We start from the raw sequence: 20969 nt of genomic DNA, 5'->3' as shown, positions 1-20969 counted from the left end.
GCTGGCAATCCAAGATTAAGGTGCTGGTTGGTTTCCTCTGAGGCCTCTGCCCTCGGCTTGCCGATGGCTGTCTTCTGGTTATTTTTCACAAGGTCCTTTCATGCACACAGCCCTGGTGTGTCTCTTACTCTTCTTAGAAGGGTACCAATCAGACTAGATTAGTGCCCCACCCCAGGGATCTCATTTCAACTTCATCACCTCTTTCAAGGCCCTGTCTCCAAACACAGTCACGTCCTGAGGTACAGAGGTGTGGGACTTCAACATATAAATGGTCGGGGGGGGCGGGCAGTGGCCAGAATACAGTTCATTCCATAACTGGCTGGTAGAGGAAGGAGAGGATGAATAGCAGTTTTAGACTCGGGACCATCTATAGCAAGGGACTATAGCTTGTCCTACTAAACCTCCTGGGTGAGAGTGTGTGTGTGTGTGTGTGTGTAAACCGGAACTTGAAGAAGTGGTGGCAGGGTGGAGTCCAGTTCATGTGGGCACAGTGGATCTGAGCCACGCAGGGGTCAGCCACTGTCAGGGTACCATCCACATCCCCTCAGTACTTAGCATTTCCTCCCACGGCAGCGCAGATTCCAACTGCCAGGAACTGCCCCTCCCAAGGACTCTCTCGGCGATCTGGACCCCACTCTGCGGCCATTTCCGCATTTTGGGCAGCTCAGAAATACCAGGGAATTCATGCCTCCCAGGGGTGGTCCTCAACCAGTGAGTGAAGGGAGCTGGGGAATGAATATGACCGCTCCGCCCCACCGGTGAGCCATCCCTGAGGTGTGTGTCCCACAGGGCTCCCCAGGAGTCCCCAGACTGAAGCCCCAGTGCCCGCGCGTTGCTGACTGGCTGGATAATGCAGCCTTTTGCTTTCCTGCCCCTCCCTCCTTCCTTCCGTCTCCTTTACCTCCCCACTCCCATACAGGTGCTTTCTGGGATCACCCCCCAGAAAAAGGACCTGCACTCAAATTCTTATCTCAGGGTGGGCTTCCGGCAGAACTCAAATTAAGACACCCACGGTCTTTAGGGTAGCTCATATTTACTAAACAACGTATATGCTTATTTGACTGCCTTCACTGCCTTTACACTCTGGGTTCTCTCTCAATTGGTTGTTTCTCCAGGTCCACTCTCTTTCATACTCATTACAGTGTGTCAGGTGCTGGGACACAGCAGGAAAAACTGACAGAGGGACCTGCTGTCATGAAGGTTACCGTCCAGGAGGGAAGCCAGACTTGGAACAATTAATTTCAAGCGTGAATCCTATCACATCAAGGAAAATATGGGAGAGGAAAAGGACACAGCAGTGGGATCCAATCTAGTCTGGATTAGACTAGATGGTGGATGGTGCCTCCCCAAGGAAGCGACTTTGCCTGAAGGATCACAAAAATGCAAAATAAATCCCAAATCACTAACAACCTTTATTTTACTTCATATCCAACTGAAAAAGCCATAAAATAAAAATATTTTCAATTCATAAAACTTTTACATCAATGACACTGACTAATAGAGAGAAAAGTGAAATCCCTGAGGAACTGCCAACAATAAATAAAATACTTAAAAACAGAATGTTCTGAGTTCGAAGGAAAATTTCCTGAGCCTGCTCAATTTGGGGAAGTCAATGGCCCTTTGCAAACTTCAGTTTCTCAAAAGGATATCCAACTGATGCAAGTTTCCTGTCATGAGAAGAAGCTGCCCCTTTCAGTAACACCTTACATTAAATGGGGGGAAATAATCAATTTTGTTTCAGTCAATTTATGCATAGTTCTGAGAAATCTATTGCACTGGCAGGAGAAGAAAATACGTGCTCTTGGTGACAATAGAATTTTACAACATACCGAGTAAGTAGCGGTGCTAGTTTAATTTGTTATTGACTACAATGTACTGTTTTCTCATGGTGTGTGGGTATTATACAAAAGGGATGTAGTTTCCCCCACTGTTTGTGGGTAACAAAAGGAAGACTCAAATACCTGTGGAAGGGTAAGATCAACACTTTTAAAAATTCCAGAATCTAGCAAGGGAAAGATTCTCTGTGAAGACGACCCAGGATGGAGGACAAGCATTGGAGCACTAAACTTCCTTTTAGGAATGGAGTCAAAATATCCTGTTGCACGGATTCTAGGATGTGCTTTTTTCCCCAACACTTTTGCAAATCAACTTCAAATGGGCGTGGCCATTAACTGTCACAAATTAATGGTCAACTCTTCCACCTAACTTTCTCAGTGGTACATAGAACAATGGCATGCTTTACAGTCAACGGCTTCTTAGATGAATTCAATATGGCGCTGTGTACTTCAGCACACACAGTGAGTCATACAAAAATAAATCTGACATTTAAACCCTGGTAATTTTCCCAATTGAAAAGACACTGGCAAAAACATTTGGCGTCTGAAATTTCAACACGAGCACCATAGCCTCAGGAAGGATTAGTTCAAATGGTGATGTGGGATAAGCTTACACTCCAGATTTGGTTCTATCCCTAATCAGTAAGGAAGTGGATTTCACACTGCTGGGCCTCATTTCTTCATCTGTAAAATGAGAAAGTAGAATCAGATGGCCTCTCAGTCCCCCAGCCAAAAAGGAAGGGGATTTAAAATTCCGCGCCACTCAGGACGTGTGTGGCTGTGGAATGTTCCACAGACACGGTGCCCCCAAAGCCAAGGCGCTCCTACAGGCTGATGGCTCGGACCCCTCTGCAGCCAGCTCTCCCCCAACAAGAAGAGTCAAGGCTCCAAATCCAGTGAGTTTTCTGGATCCAGGAGATAACGTAATTCATTCAAAATGTTGGTAACTGACAGGAAAAGGGCAATTCTTCAGTCTGGGGCAATCTGTAAACTTCTTTTAAAAATTTCAGAACTTTCCTAGCCTCAGTTTATCTAAATGTCTGCAATCAATATAAAATACCAAAACATGACAGCAAGGTCTCACTTCAAAGTTTCATGACTGACACAGCTTGGCTACAGATGCTACTGCTCTGAGTGCTTCCTCCCACGTCCTAGAATCACCAGCCAGAAAAGGAGTTGTTTTCTGAAAGAAAAAAACAGAGACATTTCATCTGAATGAACCATTCACTTCAGCTCCTCACTCCCACCTTGATATATTATCTACTGAGAATATGTCTGGTTGGCCAAAGAAAGCAAATGGTGTGGAATAAGAATTAAAAGAGATGAAAAACTTGGGGTGACTGGGTGGTTCAATCAGTTAAGCAGCCAACTCTTGATTTTGGCTCGGGTCATGATCTCAGGGTTCTGGGATCGAGCCCAGTGTTGGGCTCCCCACTCAACAGGAGTCTGCTGGAGATGCTCTCCCTCACTGCTCCTCCCCACCTCTCATAGATCACACATTCTCTCTCTCTCTCGATCTCTCTCTCTCTGTCAAATAAACAAATTAAATACTTTTTAAAAATTTGTATTTATTTGAGAGAGAGAGAGAGAGCACAAGCAGGGGAAGCAGCAGAGGGAGAAACAGTCTCCCCGCTGAGCAAGGAGCCCAATGCAGGGCTTGATCCCAGGACCCCAGGATCATGACCTGAGCTGAAGGCAGACGCTTAACCAACTGAGCCACCCAGGCACCCCTCAAAGAAATAATTTTTTTAGAAAGCGATGAAAAATGGGTTGTGACAACACCAGCATTGCTTTCTGGTAAATAATACACGTATTTCTATTTTTTGATACACAAAAGTTATAATCTGTCTTTACCTAAACATGTTACAACTAAAAACAGGCACAGTAGCTAGCATCAATGACACCACACAAACCACAAATTCCTACACCTTCCTATTTCATTTCCAAAGGCTCAAGCTTTTTTAAGTGTTGTGATAAGTTGCTTGGCTAAGTTATTAACTAAGACAGACTTCCTTCTGTAAAATTCTCTTTGACTCTGTCAGTAGTACACACCTATGCTGAGCCCCTACATGTTGAGCTGGCACACACCAATGAACCCAAGGAAGTGACAGAGCTCACATGTGTTGGCCTTAGTATCTTGCATCCAAACAGCAGATGCTTCAGCTCCGAGGAACTAGAGTTCCCGGGTCAAAGGTTACCATTGAGCAACTAGAATACATGCTTTATGCAAGTAGGTGAGGGTAGGAAAGGAAGAGGTTAAGAAAACAAAAACACTGTAAGTGTGTAAGCCTGATGATTCACAGACCTGTACCCCTAGGGCAAATAATACATTATATGTTAATAAAAATAATTAATTAAAAAAAAAACAAAACAACAACAAAAAAACCAACTCTTGGAGCTGCCAATGACCACGGGCACCCATATCAACATGGTGTTCCAGAGGGCGGGAATCCCAAGTCACTGATTCCCTATGTCCCTCTCTACCTCTAGTATGGGCCGTGCCTCTTTCCATGAGAAAAAGGAACCTTAAAAAATGAAGAAATGATGACCAGGCATAGACTCCAGTCGTTTGTAAGTCAGAAAGTTATGCATAGTCAGAGGTCTGGGTATTTTAGGTCTTCGATTTCCACCATCTTTCACAGAAAAGTTGCTTAGATATTAAAGACATTTATTAAGCAATGTAAGGACCCATGTTTAAATATAAATGCATACTAGCTAATTATTTCTATGTAACCAAAACAACATGGCTTCTGTCCTATCTAGATAATGGGCTGTAAGTCACGAAGCAGGTGTTTTCAGAGGACTAAAGACAAGCAATGTTTGACATGCTCACTTCACGAATTTTTCAGTGCTACACTGTTGGTGGGAATGCAAGCTGATGCAGCCACTCTGGAAAACAGCATGGAGGTTCCTCAAAAAGTTGAAAATAGAGCTACCCTACGACCCAGCAATTGCACTACTAGGTATTTACCCTAAATATACAAATGTAGGGATCTGAAGGGGCACCTGCACCCCAATGTTTATAGCAGCAATGTCCACAATAGCTAAACTATGGAAAAAGCCCAGCTGTCCATCAACAGATAAATAGATAAAGACGATGTGGTATATATATACAATGGAATATTACTCAGCCGACAAAAAATGAAATCTTGCCATTTGTAATGACATGGATGGAACTAGAGGGTATTATGCTAAGCGAAATAAGTCAATCAGAGAAAGACAATTATCATATGATCTCACTCACATGTGGAATTTAAGAAACAAACAGAGGACCATGGGGGAAGAGAGGAAAAAATAAAGCAAGACAAAATCAGAGAGGGAGATGGACCAGAAGAGACTCTTAATCATGGGAAACAATTTGAGGGTTGCTGGAAGGGAGGGGAATGGAGGGGTGACTGGGTGATGGGCATTAAGGAGGGCATGTGATATAATGAGCACTGGGTATTATAGAAGACTAATGAATCACTGACCTCTACCTCTGAAACTAATACTATATTACATGTTAATTTAATTTAAACTTTAAAAAAAATTTTAAAGAACTTTTTGGTGCTATAAAACACTGAAGGAAAGCCACCACAGAGCACTATTCAAACCTGTTCCATTTCCTAAGTGACAGTAGCACCAAACCGGGGAGGATGGGAGAGAGGCTGGTCCAGTTCGTGCAGCCCACCCCGACCCCTGGCACTCCTAGGAACACACTAAATCAGGAATGTGCAAGAAGGTCAACTCTTCAAAAACAGTTTTTTATTAAAGAAGTAATAAAGTTTCATTGCAGACAGACTGGAAAACATTAGTAAAGACAAAGAAAAACTAGTACTAGTTTGGGAATATATCTTTTTGAGACTTTTCTTTGCTCATACGTACATGTGTTGTCATACCCCAAGATATGCCCATTTGGGCTAAAACAGTTATACTTTATAGAGTTTTATATAGTACTCTTTTGGTTTCAGAGGCATTCCTTCACATTTGTGAAGACTGAGATTGACTCGGGACGCGAGTGCAAGTGTCTGAGAACCAAAGACAGAGCACCATCTTTGCAGCAACGGCTGGCTCTGTAGTTCAGCTCTAGGAATCCCTGTAGTTTGCTAGTTTGGAGCAGTAATAATCTGAGATAAGATGACTCTCTTAATGCCCTTGTGTAATGGTGAGTGTGACAGTGTTTGCCTCATTTTCATTGACTTCTTTATACTTGACTTTCTCCCCTTTCAGAAATGGGGGCGTACACTATTACTTAAACAGTGAAGATCACGTGTGTTTTGTTTGCAATCCTTGCCTTGAGCGTAAGTGTTATAGCCACAAAGAGCTTAACAGGAGCAGAAAACGAGCTACAGAATAATTAGGGAAGGGAGAATCTCTTCGTTCAAATACGTATGGCGTGGGCCCCAGTCCCCTTGCTGTATGGAATCCAGACTGGCCATCATGCAGAACCCCATGCACCAGAGGACCAGCCTGAGGCAAGGTCTTGCTGCTTGCAGTGGTGTTGTAAAGGAGCTTCCAAGAGTCACAAACACACTCACCAATCTAAATGCAACTTGATTATGTAAACATTAAAGGTTCTTACCGTTGATGTTACTGGTAGATCAGACTGTAGTCATTAACCAAAGAATAATCCTGATCATCTGCAGAAGGCAGAACAGAGCAACATTAAATTCACCTTGTTTCACGGTAAGATCTTAACCCTTCTGGAATCAAAACATTCCAGTTAAATATTCTAGTGACTGTCCTTTTATAAAAAGAAAACATCTGGTGATAAATCCTACAAAGGGCAGGCATGACTATAAACCAGAGGATTCACTCACACGTTCGGAAATCACTGCTATGATTTCATTGCCCTTTTGCATCCATGTGCAGAGAGCAGCACCTAGAATGAAGTTATCTTCAAACATAGGCATAAATAAGTCCCATGTTATCTGCTGGTAATTGTTTTATAAAAATAACTTAAACCCTTTTATTTTTCAAAGATACCATTTCAGCCCTGGTTTTCTTTTCAGTTGCTGAAGTTCTACTAAGCTCCCATATGCAGCAGGAGTTGTCTCTTCCCTCAGTCCCTTGAACACAGGTAGGTATATCTTTCTTTTACTCAAATAATAGATATTTGTTGAGCACCTACTATGTGCCCATAGCACTATTAGGTGCTATGAGCGATACAGGAGAAAAATCAAGTGCCACCCTCAAGGGTCTTATAATTATCCAAGGAATACAACTAACCAAAAAAAATGCTATCATGTGTGGTTGTCCCAGAGTTATCATAGGAGTTCTGAATGAAAAAGAGACCAGAGTGATTGGTGAAGACCCAGTTATGGTCAGTACCCAAATATATAATATCAGGTTATATGTTTCTAGACATCTATGCATTCTATCAGGTATGTTTCTGGGTAATCCAAAGGAAAGTATATCTCACTTTGCTGTTTTTATGGTTCAAGTTGAAATAATCTCTTACATATGACTGCCTTATGTTCTTTTTGATACTCCCAAGAGTGGACTTCTCTTTGATAAACTGTAAAGTAGACCACCAATTACCAAAGTCCACTCTGTGACAAATAGTATTATATTAAGATCCTGATATAGGTTCATTCTCTTGAGAATTTGATTCTATTTATTCCCTTCTTTCCCTCTATTTCAGCATTCTAACTACTCAGCCTTAGAGAGAACATGATGGGGCACCTGGGTGACTCAGTCGGTTAAGCAACTGATTTCAGCTAAAGTCATGATCTCAGGATCCTGGGATCGAGCCCTATGTGGAACTCTACACTCAGCGGGGAGTCTGCTTCTCCCTCTGCCCCTGCTCATGCATGGTCTCTCTCAAATAAATAAATAAAATCTTCAGGGAAAAAAAAAGAGAGAGAGAAAACATGACATAAGCATTTCAAAAGATCTTTCTCGATGTCATACCTGGTGTACTTCTAGGAACTGGGAGAGGTCCTCTCCTGTAGGAAGTGAAAACCAAAGTCTTTCAGATGAGTTCTTATTATTTTTCTAATTCTTGACTGCACACCACAAGCATACAGCCCTCTAATCAGACCTGGTTTCTGTTCTGGAGAGTCAAGGAGAGTTCAGATGAAGGAAAACACCTACACCACCACCGACCCACTGGAATCTAGGCTGCCAACACTCTATTATGCTGCGGGCAGGATGTACAGGGCCCTGCCCCCACACCCCAGACGGACAGGAGGAAAATCTCTGCTGTGAGCGTGTGGTTTCCTGACCTCTGTGTACCTCAGCATGTCCACATGTAAGATGGAAAATACAAGCAGCTCCCCCCTCACCGTGAGGATGAAATGAGCTAATTCCCATGAACTGTTCTGAACAGAGCCTGGCATTCTTAAGTATTGATGAGTGCCTGGCAATGCCCCCTCAAATATTCCCTTCGCTTTTAAAAAACTGAAATGGAAAATTAGCAGCTTCGACGTGAAACTGACTGTGTGAAACAGAAGTTTTTCTTCTGTCAGGATCCTTTATAGCTGGGGCAGCAGACTCGTTCTGCAAAGGGCCAGAGAGTAAATGATTTAGGCTTTGTTGGCCATGAGGACAACCTTCTTAGAACTCTGTCAACTCAAATGCAAAACCAGTTGTGGACAAAATGTAAACAAATGTGCATGGTCGGGTTCCAATAAAACTTTATATGAGCATTGACATCTGTACTTCGTGTAATTTTCACATGTCACAAAACAGTATCCTTTTCTTCTTTTTCAGCCATTTAAAAATGTAAAAACTACTCTTTACTCTTGGGCCCTACCAATAGAGGCTGGTCAGAGTTGACTCATAGGGGGCCAGAGCCTGCTGACTCTTGCTTTCCACAAGCTATAAAAAAGATAGGATTTGTATGTGAGTAACAATAATCACACTCAAGCGTAATATAGCCCTCCTTAAACTATGACTGGTAAAATTCACTGAGCATTTGTCCTAAAAATGTTACTTGCCCAAATCTAGCAACCTCACTGAGCAAATGCAGTGGTAGATGTGTTCCAATTCTAATACCTCTTAGAACACTGACAATAACAACATTTATTAAAAGTATTTTTCTTCGGGGCACCTGGGTGGCTCAGTGGGTTAAAGCCTCTGCCTTCGGCTCAGGTCATGATCCCAGGGTCCTGGGATCGAGCCCCGCATCAGGCTCTCTGCTCAGCGGGGAGCCTGCTTCCTCCTCTCTCTGCCTGTCTCTCTGCCTACTTGGGATCTCTGTCTGTCAAATAAATAAATAAAATCTAAAAAAAAAAAAAAAAGTATTTTTCTTCATGTGAAAGGTAGCTGCTTTTTACCTTGCTAAGTTAGGCCCCAGGGCCTTTCCCTGTGAGGCTGTATTCTTCTGGGGGCAGTAGAAATTCTCATACATGATGGGTGCTAGGGGAATGAAGAAACAAAATATTAAGATGCAGGTGTCTTCCATTCTCAACACGTGATGCAGAAGACTCATAGAAATGCTGAAATAACCCCACAACCTGGCCACTCCAGTCACCTGGTGGGGTCTGTCCAGTTTTTCGGTGGTTCACAAAAAATGCAATGTCCTTCTCAATGCTGCATGCTTCCAAGCTCTTACGGACTTCTTCATACATCTAACAAAAAGAAGATAAATCAGGACACCTGGGTGGCTCAGTCAGTTAAGCGTCTGCCTTAGGCTTGGGTCATGATCCCAAAGTTCTGGGATGGAGTCCCGCATTGGGCTCCCCACTCAGCGGGGAGTCTGCTCCCTCTCCATCTACCCCTCCCCCTGCTGTGCACTCTCTCTTTCTCTGACAAATAATTAAATAAAATCTTTAAAAAAAAAAAAAGATAAATCAACCTAGAGGTATGTCAGTGATAATTATGACACAGTTTATTAAAACAGATTTGATGAATGGCTGAATCTCCCAAATTTTGTTTTAAAAAAGAAAAAGAGACATCCCCAAGTCTCTTTTTATGTCACTCATATATAGGGATTTCTCTGATGCATATCCGGTGTTAAAATTGTTTTAAAGATGGTGAGAAATGTATCTCTGTGGCAGCATAAAAACCTTGCCAGGAAGAGGGTTTAAAAAAAAAATACCAATGGCCAAAGGAAATAGATACCAAAACTAATGCCACACACAAATGCAAAGAAAATGCATTAACCTGGAAGAAGTTCTAGTCTATTCTATAGGTCTTCTAGGTGTTTAGTTGTTCTACTAAAGTGACTGTCCCATCTAAGTGAGGGTGACTATTTCTTAGCAAAGAAGGTAGTGATAATTTGAATTCTAATCCCTCTGAGGTCTGAGAATCCCATAAAGATTGCTGTGCCCAAGGTAAACGTGGGCATTGACCTTGGGAATACTGTTGAAGTAAATCTTGAGCCCTGATGTGATCATTAGCCTGGGCAAGGGTCAGTCTGCTAGCACTTGGACCTGTCCTGGAGTGACACTCTGGGACTCACAGTCACGCTGTGACTTCTCTGTCATCCATAAATTAAACTGCATTTGGGGGGCGCCTGGGTGGCTCAGTTGGTTAAGTGTCTTTGGCTCCGGTCATGATCTCAGGGTCCTGGGCAGGGAGCCCGCTTCTCCCCGGCCCTCTACCCCTCTTCCTGCTTGTGCACACTCTGTCTCTCTTTCTCTCAAATAAACAAATAAAAATCTTAAAAAAAAAAAAAAAACTGCATTTGGGTCTCCCTTCTCTGCTCCCTGCCCTAACTCTGAATTCCTTCAAGAGAAAGTCATGGTAGCAAAGCAAAGGGGTCAGGCAGTTTGATGTTTATTTGGGCCTATCAGCTCACTGTGTGGCCTTGGGCAAGTCACTGTACCTCTCTCAAATGAGAGGGTAGACTAATAAATATCTATGGTCCCTTCCACTCTAATGACTCTTCCGTGGACACTTTTGACTTACGTCATCGCTTGTGACACACTGTTGCGACAGCTGATTCATGTGTAACCACAATGCGTTCCGAAAGAAGTTTATTCGTTCACATTCTTGAGCTTCAAACATCTACAGAAACATAACTACATGTCCATACATAGGCAGAGAGAGAGGACATTTGTCTAGACTGGCTACGACTTAAGAAACAGTATCAACCCTCATTATCGGTAAGATTATTGCCCCGTTTAGGATATTACCCTCACCATAGAGGAAACTCATCTACCCTTATCGCAGGCAAAGAACACAAATGGCAAATGGTATTTTCATATGGTATTCACACAAGCAGGATGGGATATAGTTCTGAAGGTAAGAGGTAATGAGGAACCCAGAGAGCAAGGTTCTAACCTGAATTCCAGCTCACATTTCCAACTGCCTAATGGGTATCTCCACCTGGCAGCTTGCCAGAGCCTCCAATTCAAACCTTTGCCCTGTCCCTATGATGGAATTCACATGGCAAGATGGTCACAATTGTTGAAGCCGGTTCATGAGAACATGGAAGAACCTGCACTTGCCTTCTATCTCCGCGTATTTTTGAAAATTTCTTTAACAAAAAAGTTCTTTCGAAAAGTCCCTCCCTGAACAATAGTGGGGAGGTTTTTTTGGATATAAACAAATACCAACTTTTGGAAAAAGTGGGATATAAACAAATACCAACTTTTGGAAAAAGCTATTATTCTAGAAAGTGGATGCTATTTGATTCATCAGGGAATATTCTATGTTAATGTATTTTTTAATGCAACACTATTACATTTTGAAAGTTCTTATAATGTAAATCTTCACACATCCACAAGAGAGAATGGTCTACTGAATGCCCATGTACCCATCACCAGCTTAAACATTTATCAACTCACACCCAATTCTGTTTTATCATATGCCCACCAACTCAACTACTCCCCAGAGTATTTTGAAGGAAATACATTATTTCACCTGCAAACCTTTTAGGATTTATACGTAGTGTATATTTTAGGTTTTATTTATTATTTAGTATTTATTTAGTATACTTAGTATATTTTGTATTTATGTAGCATGTAAATACTAAAATTTGTTATTATTTTTATTACAGAATATTGTGCAAAGAAAGAATCATAGGGAGCACTGTAATGAATACCCACATATCAACCACCTCGCTTGGTCAACAATTTTGGCCATATTTGCCTCTGATTCTGTTGAAGGCCCTTGTGTGCTTTCCCCAATTTCCATCACCTTCTCCTTCCCCACAGATAACCATTCTCCTAAATTTTATCATTCCCATGCAGGCTTTAAAAATACATGTGTGTCCATAAAATGTATATGATACTGCTTTGCATTTTTTTAAACCTTAAAAAAGGGGTCTAGGTTTTTCCAAGGGAGTGTGGAATCAAGGATGTAAAACAGAAAAGAGTGTTTTGGGAGGGGGATAGTGACCCACAGTACTAGAGAGTATATATAAATCAAATAAGATCAGGAAGTGCAAAGGCCTGCTGGACCTCAAACCATGGAGACCTCCAGTTCCTCAAGTGAGCAGCCCTGAGCGGGTAGGGGTGGGCAGGGGGGTCCCCAGACACAGCAGGCTAGGAAAGGCAAAGGGCAATGAGGATGTGAGGACAACTCCTTCAAGAAGCCTGGCTATGAAGAGAGGAGAAGGTAGCAAACGGGACACAACATCCAGTAGGTTCTAAAACCAAGAATGAGCGGAGTTATGCGGATGACAAGAGCAGAAGTTCACATTAAAGGCTGTGCACAGGCACAAGGGAAGGACAGCGGGGTGATGGCATCTTGAGCCCAGCTGGCAGGACAGGCTCTTGATAGGGCCGGGGTAGCCCCTTTTCAACTAACAGGAGAAAAGGAAGGGAGGAGGGTGGAGATCAGTAGTTCTCATGCTCGAATTTGCATAAGAATCACCTGAGAACTTAGTAACACAAGGCTGAGCCAACTCCAACCGTTTCTGTTCAGTAGGTCTGAGAATCTGCATCTCTAACAGATTCCCAGGGGATGCTGATGCTACGGATCCTGGGACTTCACTTTGAGAACCACTGGTAAGAAAAAGATTATGTCTTTATTTTCTCAGGGAAATTGTGAGGTCATGTGCTAAAAACGAAGCAGGGGTAATGATGAAATCAAAGATGTAACAAGAGTAGAAACTTCTAAAGCCTGTTCGCCTACTGCCTGCGTTCTCTTTATCCGACAGCAGGTTCAGGTGAGGCTCTGGAAAGATAATGACGTCATCACCCCTCCCCTGATTCAGCTATGGCGTGTCTGTGCTAACCGAACACGAAAGGAGGTCCTGGGGCAGCATCGGACACAACAGTCAGGGCTGGGACGTGGGAGAAAGATGAGGTCTGGGGGGAAACCCTCCGGCTCCTTCCCTCCTCCACTGAAATTTCTTGATTTCTAATTAGCCCTCAAGCAATTCTATGAGACTTGGGGTCCTCTAATAAAGGGAGGGTGCGTTTCTGCCAGGGCGGACTCCCCAGGTTCTGGGAGGAAAACCCACCCCCTCCCAAGCAGCTGCCCGTTGTTCCCGTACCTCGCAGGCCTTGATGTGCTCGCTCTGCCAGTCTTCGCGGATCTTGTCCAGGGCGCTGACGTGCATCATGTATGTCTTGTCTGCAATGCAGGGAAGGGGCCTGGCTTCAGAAACCGGACTGGACCTGGCCGCGCAGACCCACTGCCCCACCTGCCCCGATGGAGTAGCACTGAGCTCTCACGGACCCCGGAGCTCTGAACACTGGAAGGCCACGTCCATCTCTCATTCTCGTAATATCTTTGTGACTCAAGTACTTTCTTTTTAGACATTAAACCAAGCAAGTAGCAAGAAAGGGTCAAGAGAGGAGCCTGGCAGGAACGTCAGATAGGGTTCTCTTTGGCTAATTCAGCCTCAGTAGCTTCCTTCCCATTTTTAGGAAAATGATCCAGGGAGAGGTGCGGGGGAGAGAACTGTCAAGTTACTTTGGTTTTGGATTTAGACGCTTCCTAAGTGGCCACGGTCATGAGTGTCTTGTCTCCTGCAGGGTACTCTGGGATTAGAAAGCTTTGCAAACACCTGGTTTGGATCTCAGATTTCAGCCATGACAAGGCCTCCCAACTTGCCTATTCCCTTCATAGCAAGAGTTAGTAAGGCCGAAATTGGCTTTTAAGAGAGATGTTCCCAATGCGTGAGCACCTGATTTCAAAGAAGCTGCCCCATCACACTCCCTCCCACACCCACCCTGTGCCCAACACCACCTTCTCCACCATTCAGTTACAAGTCAGGCTCAAGACCTAAGTGGGGGTGTTGGGACAGAAACTTCTGCCCCAGTTGCTTCCTCTCACTTTCCCAGGTTCTGATATACCCTCTCCCCCTCTTTCTCTCCTTCCTTCCCTCCAGATTGCTCGGTAATCCCACTGTCTGTCTATAAATGATTGTGTGGTCTATAACACTACCTTTCCAGACAGAGTCCGTGGAATGCCAGCCCCACAAAAACCCTCCCCCATCCCCAGGAGCAGCCCCTCACCCGAGTCTTCTACTGCAGTCTTCGAAGTTGCCAGTTTCACAAAAAGCTGTGAGGACAAAGGACAGAGGAGAAATGCTGGGCCAGACTTCCACAGGCCAACCAGACTTACAATGACTGCGAAGAGAACAGTGTAGCCCACGTCTTACCCGTGTTTCTCTCAGCAAATCGTTCAACCTGCCCCCTAATCTTATCACCATTGGGCAACAGCCACAGAGCATCTTGCCCTCTGTTTTCCTAAAGACATACCCCTGGCCTCTGGTTGCTGACAATCTTCTATTCAGATTACATAAAATAGATAATACACTGAATCAGGAGGCGGCCGGGCTATAAAGAATACTTGAGTTTTGAAGAAAGATGGAAAAAAAAAAAACCAAAACCCCCCTCCCCAACTTGTTATCACCCCACTCCTTTCCCCTGGCAACACTTCTCTAGCTCTTCCTGAACCCGAAAATCGTGACAAGGGAATTTCTGGGTCAGAGGATCCTAGTGGCTCGGAGGAAGATATTGTCAGGGACTTAGAAAGCAGCTCCATTTTTAATGAAGATTATTAACTGGATTCAGTTTCAGATGCATAAATCTCAGCTTTTTCAGGCCGCTGGCTCTCCCATGTACCTTTTCTTGTTGCTTCGGGTTTACCAGGTTGGCGCTCCGGTGGACAGCCTGCTCTGCCTCATCTTTGTCTCGGCATTTCTGCTCGTATATCTTCTTTGCCTTTGTTGTTAGAAGCCAAAAGAGGACCAAAACAGGTGAGCAGAATGGAACCCTGCAAAGCAGCCATGCCAGCCCACTGGACCCAGCAAAGCACAGGGCGCTCGGATCAGCACTGAGGTCACCACTCGATGGTGGGCACTCTGAGGGCAAACACTCTTTCCAATCTTTTTTTGGAAGGTCTCTCCAGCCCTTTTCTAAACTCTGCATGGGGTAGCAACCTGATCAAGGAAGTAATCACTCCTATTTGGCAAACACAAAGTACGGGAGCTTCAAAAACTGACAGAAACAAAAGGTGGGATTTGAAATAGGCAAAATCAAGGTAAGTATGTAACCATAAGGTGTGAAATCGAGCAAATATGTAACCCAAGCCTCGGAACTTAGATGTGATCACTTGGCTGTGGTAATCATAATTATGCCTCAGTATCCCAAGGTGCCCTCCCTAGCAAGTGACAGTGGGGAGGGCACCAATCCCATCGATTCTGGCACGTAGGCATAGCCATGTTCCTTTTTGATTTAAAGAACCATTTTAGCTAGTCTGAAAGTAGGCCATGGTCTATTGTGGGCCATTATTACTACCATGAGTGTAAAAACAGTTCTCAAACTATAGCTAGTGGATCAGAGCATTTTCTGTTTCAACTACTAAAAGCAAAGTCTTAACTTTGTTTGAACAAATAAAGTTGCAAATCAGCTAATTAATAAAAATGTTGACCCCCAAAAACCGCTTGACTAAGAACGAAGACTCCTTTGCAGGGATGGTTTGTGCTCATCAAATAATGCACGTCTTCTTGCATTTCTTGGCAGCCTCTGCAATTCGGTTGGGGCTGACCTTTCAGTAAACAGCCATATAATTCCCTGTATGTGCTACACACACATAGAAATGTCCTAATCTTTCATAATTAAAGCACATGAGATATTCATGCAATAATTTTCCTTTGTAACAATATGTGAGACATTTCTCTATTATCAAGCATGAGCCCTGTATCCGAACACTTAAATGATTGTAAATACACACACACACACACACACACACACACACACACCCCAGAATTTTAACTATCTCTCTATTGGTGGACATTTATCTTCTTTACCATGTTTTTATAACATAAAAATATGCTGATTTTATTTTGGGTAGTATGAATTTATCTACACAGGTCAAATTCCTAGAAGTGTAATTGTTTGGTAAAAGAGTATGTATATGACCAACTTCCTTCCAAAATGACCACACCAACTGAAACTCCCACCAGCAGTATATGGAGTAAATTTCCTCACTCTCACCAACACCAAGCTTAGACAATATGCCTCACCTTTTCTAATACTAGAGGGAGAGTGACAAACACATTTAAAATAAATGAAAAAAATAGGTGGTCTCGGCAAAGAAATAGAAAAGCGCAGCAAAGGCAGAGAAGATCAAAAGAAGAACCAAACGGTGGGGCGCCTGGGTGGCTCAGTCAGTGAAGCATCTGACTTTGTCTCAGGTCATGACCTTGGGTCCTGAGGCCCACTGGGCTCCCTGCTCAGCAGAGAGTCTGATTGTCCCTCTCCCTCTGCCCCTCCTCCTGCTTCTGCTTTCTCTCTCAAATAAATAAATAAAAATTTAAAAAGATAAATAAAAAAAAGAACTGGGGCACCTGGGTAGCTCAGTGGGTTAAGCCTCTGCCTTCGGGTCAGGCCATGATCTCCTGGGATCGAGTCCCGCATCAGGCTCTCTGCTCAGAAGGGAGCCTGCTTCCTCCTCTCTCTCTCTCTATGCCTACTTGTGATCTCTCTCTCTGTCAAGTAAATAAACAAAATCTTAAAAAAAAAAAAAAAAGAAGAAGAAGAAGAACTGAACAGAAATTTTAGAACTAAAAAAACATACTAATGGAGATTTTAAAAACTCAATGGATGGGCTTAAGAATGGAAGAGACAGGGGTACCTGGGTGGCTCAGTGGGTTAAGCCTCTGCCTTTGGCTCAGGTCATGATCTCAGGGTCCTGGGATGGAGACTTGCATCAGGCTCTCTGCTCATCAGGGAGCCTGCTTCCCACCGCCCCCGTCTGCCCCTCTGCCTACTTGCGATCTCTCTCTCTCTGTCAAATAAACAAATAAAATATCTAGGAGTCAGTAAAGTGGAGGATAGAACAATAGAAATTACCTAATCTGAACAACAGAAAAATAGAGCCTCATGGCCCTTTGGCACCGTAACAGAAGATCTAACGCTCATGTCCTTGCAACCCGAGAAGAGGAAGGTGAGCTGTGAAAGCACTTGGAGAAATAAATAGCTGAAAACTTCTGAAATTTGGCAGAAGATGTAAACCCATGGATTCAAGAAGTTGATCAAACCCCAAACAAAATAAGCCCAAAGAAATCCATGTCAAAAACACACAGGTGAACTTCTAAAAACTTAAAAAAAAAAGAAAGAAAGAAAGACACCTTATCTATAAGGGAAAACCAATTCAAATTACAGCAGCTTTCTTATCAGAAACCACAGAGGCCACAAGGAAGTAGCCCATTTTCAAATACTGATAGAAAAGAACCATCAACACACAATCCTATATCCAGTGAAAATAGCTTTTAACACTGAAGGGGGAATCAAGACATTCTCAGATGGGGTGCCTGGGTGGCTCAGTGGGTAAGCCTCTGCCTTCAGCTCAGGTCATGATCTCGGGGTCCTAGGATCAAGCCCCACATCAGGCTCTCTGCTCAGCAGGGAGCCTGCTTCCCTTCCTCTCTCTCTGCCTGCCTCTCCGCCTACTTGTGATCTTTCTCTCTGTCAAATAAATAAATAAAATCTTCCAAAAAAAAAAAAAAAGACATTCTCAGATGAAGAGAAACTCAGAGTGTTTGTTGCTAGCAGACTGTTCTGTAGAATGGCTAAAGGAAATTCTCTGGGGGCGCTTGGCTGGCTCAGATGGCAGAGCATGTGCCGCTTGATCTCAGGGTCATGAGTTCAAGCCCCACACTGGGCGTGGAGCCTACTTAAAAAAGAAGTTCTCGGGACGCCTGGGTGGCTCAGTTGGTTAAGCGGCTACCTTCGGCTCAGGTCATGATCCCAGCGTCCTGGGATCAGGTCCCACATCGGGCTCCTTGCTGGCGGGGAGTCTGCTTCTGCCTCTGCCTACCACTCTGTCTGCCTGTGCTCGCTCGTTCTCTCTCTAACAAATAAATAAATTAAAAAAAAAAATTTTAAACAAAAAAAAAAAAAAAAGAAGTTCTCTAAGCAAAAGGAAACTATAAAGAAGAACCTTGGAACATTAAGAGGAAAAAAGGACACACTCAGCAAAAAAAAAAAAAAAAAAAAAGTAAATACAATAGTCTTCCTTTTTCTTTGAGTTTTCTAAATCATTTTTGACAGTTGAAGCAAAAGTTTTAACACTGATATGGCTCTCCATGTAGGTAGAAGACAGAGTTGAGAACGTGTATTTCACTAAGGCTTTCTCTTCAATTGTGAGAAAGCTCACCCAAGACCACTCAAAACATAAAAGTGCTGGGAACGATGATTTATTGTCCATCGCCATTTCTGGAATTTACACTAACATCACTTCTTATTCATCAGTGGCTTTTGAGGTATTGTGCATCACGGGGAAGACTGATGCAGAACAGGGTACCTGGATGGCTCAGTCACTTAAGCATCTCCCTTCGGCTTCCAGGGTCCTGGGATCCAGCCCAAGGTCTGGCTCCCTGTTCAGTGGGGAGCCTCTTCTCCCTCACTCTCTCCTTCTGCCCTTCTCCCTGCTTGTGATTCCTCTCTTTCTCAAATAGATGAAATCTTTTTTTAAGATTTTATTTATTTATTTGACAGACAGAGATCACAAGTAGGCAGAGAGGCAGGCAGAGAGAGAGGAAGGGAAGCAGGCTCCCGCTGAGCAGAGAGCCCGATGTGGGGCTCAAATCCTAGGACCCTGGGATCATGACCTGAGCCGAAGGCAGAGCTTAACCCACTGAGCCACCCAGGCACCCCTCAAATAGATAAAATCTTAAAAAAAAAAAAAAAGAATATGCAGAACAAACCACACATGCCACCAACATGGCGACATTTTCTTTTGTAACTGGGTTTACCAGACAGCATGTCACCGTCTGAGAATACAATGATGTTTCAAAGGCATCACAGATGTTTCAAAACCAGAGTTCACAGTCCCAATTGAACAGACTCACAAAAGCTAGAGGGAGGGTGCTAAGCAATCTGTCTTAGCTCTGTCTCATTAAGTGTTTTTTTAAATAAATTATTTAAGGAAGGCTTTTACAGTTTTCAGATCTTGAAACAGGAAGGAGTCACTCAGTAAAATAGGTAAGAAATCCATATTCAAAACAGTGACAGAGAAAAAGCTCAAATCCAACAAGACAAATGGCATCATGGGGTATAGATGCTTTTGTGTCTTGGCCTGAAATATTTAAATGACCTTCCCAGGTTACCAGAAAGGCACTGTTATTTTGTTTCCTCTATCTAGTTTCATCCTCAGTCTTTCCAAGGCCTGAAAAAGAAGGAAAGTCAAACTTCTAAAGGTTGTTTTCCCAAACCACTGTACTGATTAATATTATTGAAATGTTATTTTCAGGAATATGCTTATACACAGCACAGGATTTCACAAAATGTCACCTTGCCGAAAAGGAGGCAATAAAGCGAGCCTAGGGGTTGCCTGAGTGGCATAGTTTGTTCGGCGTCCAACTCCATGTTTCAGCTCAGGTCATGATCTCAGGTTTCTGGGCTCGAGCCCTGGGTCATCCTCGGGCTCCGTACTCAGCAGGGAGTCTGCTGGTCCCTCTCCCTCTGCCCCTCCCCTCACCTGTGCACGTTCTCTCTTTCAAATAAATAAATAAAATCTTTTAAAAATAAATACATAAATAAAAAAATAAAGTGAGACTCACATCCATAGTTTTCTTGAACTGTAGGCTTTTTTGTTTATGGGCAGCATCCATTAAAATCTCTGTCTGTGAAGAGAGGACAAGCACTATTAATAAAAAACCAAATTACCGTTAATACCAGTTTACTTGAGGACTAAGGGTTCGATGTGGACCATCTCACTTAGTTCTCACACACCCTGGAAGGTCGACACGCTATTTATTCCCCCCATTGTACAAGCGAGGAAACTGCAGCAGAGGCTAAAGCACCTGCCCCTGGTCTTGTGGCTGGGTAATGGTGAGGCCCGCCTTTGAATGGGGGCAGCCACCAGCCGCCTCGGAGAATTGCTGATCCCTGGAGCAGTCTCCTCAATAAATCTGGAATCAAGGACCTTAGGTTTCAAGAAGGATTTTAAAACTCTTGTTAAGGCATCATTCCTTTTTAAAAAGGGGTCTTTGGTCTGTAAACCTATGTTGGCTACATCAATGGCACACCCTTAACCAGCAAGGAACCCAGGCAGAATGAAGAGAAGATATGTTTGTAGAACAGCTAAAGAAGGTGTTTTCTTTAACCCCATCTAATCCAGGAAAGGTAAAGTACTCTGCTGAGTTCAACTGGGAGCAATTTCTTTGTTGTGGCTGTGATGTTAATACTTTCATTGCTCAAAACAATGCAGCAAATAATAAAAATGCATGTCAGACATAACAGAAGCTCCCATTTACCAGGTAGTATCATGTACTAAGCAGTTTCCATGCATCCCAGTGACTGTGAATACCCTTGTCTCCGTTTTCTTGACAGTAAACTGAGGAGTATTAACTTAGCCACGCAAGTAGTGGAGTTGGGATTTGGGCAGACTGACTCCTGTGCCCTTGTTCCTAATCACTACCCTAACCTACCACGATCCCTTATGATAGCTCTATAAAGCCAAATGGTTACATAAAAGACTAAGAGATGCAATCATTCCAAATGAGCTATGGCATTGCTCTTGTACAAAATGGAACAATGCAAAATAGTGATATTGAAAATGATATTCAAATGTGATGTCTCTTTCTTCTGGAAAGTTGAATTTTTGTCTGTTACCAACACAAATTTCAAGATATCTGGATGGAATGTTAGGCATGGTCTCACTTCAAATATAAATTTTGTGTAATACATGAAATTCACCAGGCTGGGGGGTCAGGAGTGGGCAAGGGGTCTTCAGAGAACAGAGGAGTCATCTTCTAGCCCAGCAGAAATCAAGGGATCAAGAGGTGGCTATGCATCTGGT

The 20969-nt window shown here is 43.3% G+C and overlaps 1 protein-coding gene across 1 annotated transcript in view; it reads right to left on the bottom strand.

The window, feature by feature from the left end:
• Positions 1–1390: 1390 nt before the first annotated feature.
• The window catches only part of PSTPIP2 (proline-serine-threonine phosphatase interacting protein 2), a 71228-nt gene continuing 51649 nt past the window's right edge, over positions 1391–20969 (bottom strand). Inside the window, exons 6-15 of the mRNA XM_080822014.1 lie at positions 19729–19791; positions 14786–14884; positions 14174–14219; positions 13207–13286; positions 10671–10769; positions 9292–9388; positions 9095–9176; positions 7728–7762; positions 6397–6454; positions 1391–3018 (exon numbers count right to left, since the gene is read on the bottom strand). Of these exons, the coding sequence (XP_080678140.1) occupies positions 6405–6454; positions 7728–7762; positions 9095–9176; positions 9292–9388; positions 10671–10769; positions 13207–13286; positions 14174–14219; positions 14786–14884; positions 19729–19791 (651 nt within the window). The 3' untranslated portion in view covers positions 1391–3018; positions 6397–6404. The remainder of the gene's footprint in view (positions 3019–6396; positions 6455–7727; positions 7763–9094; positions 9177–9291; positions 9389–10670; positions 10770–13206; positions 13287–14173; positions 14220–14785; positions 14885–19728; positions 19792–20969) is intronic.

This window comes from Martes martes (assembly GCF_963455335.1).
Source record: "Martes martes genome assembly, chromosome: 13".
NCBI lineage: Eukaryota > Metazoa > Chordata > Mammalia > Carnivora > Mustelidae > Martes > Martes martes.
This window is presented reverse-complemented; position numbering and strand designations above follow the sequence as displayed.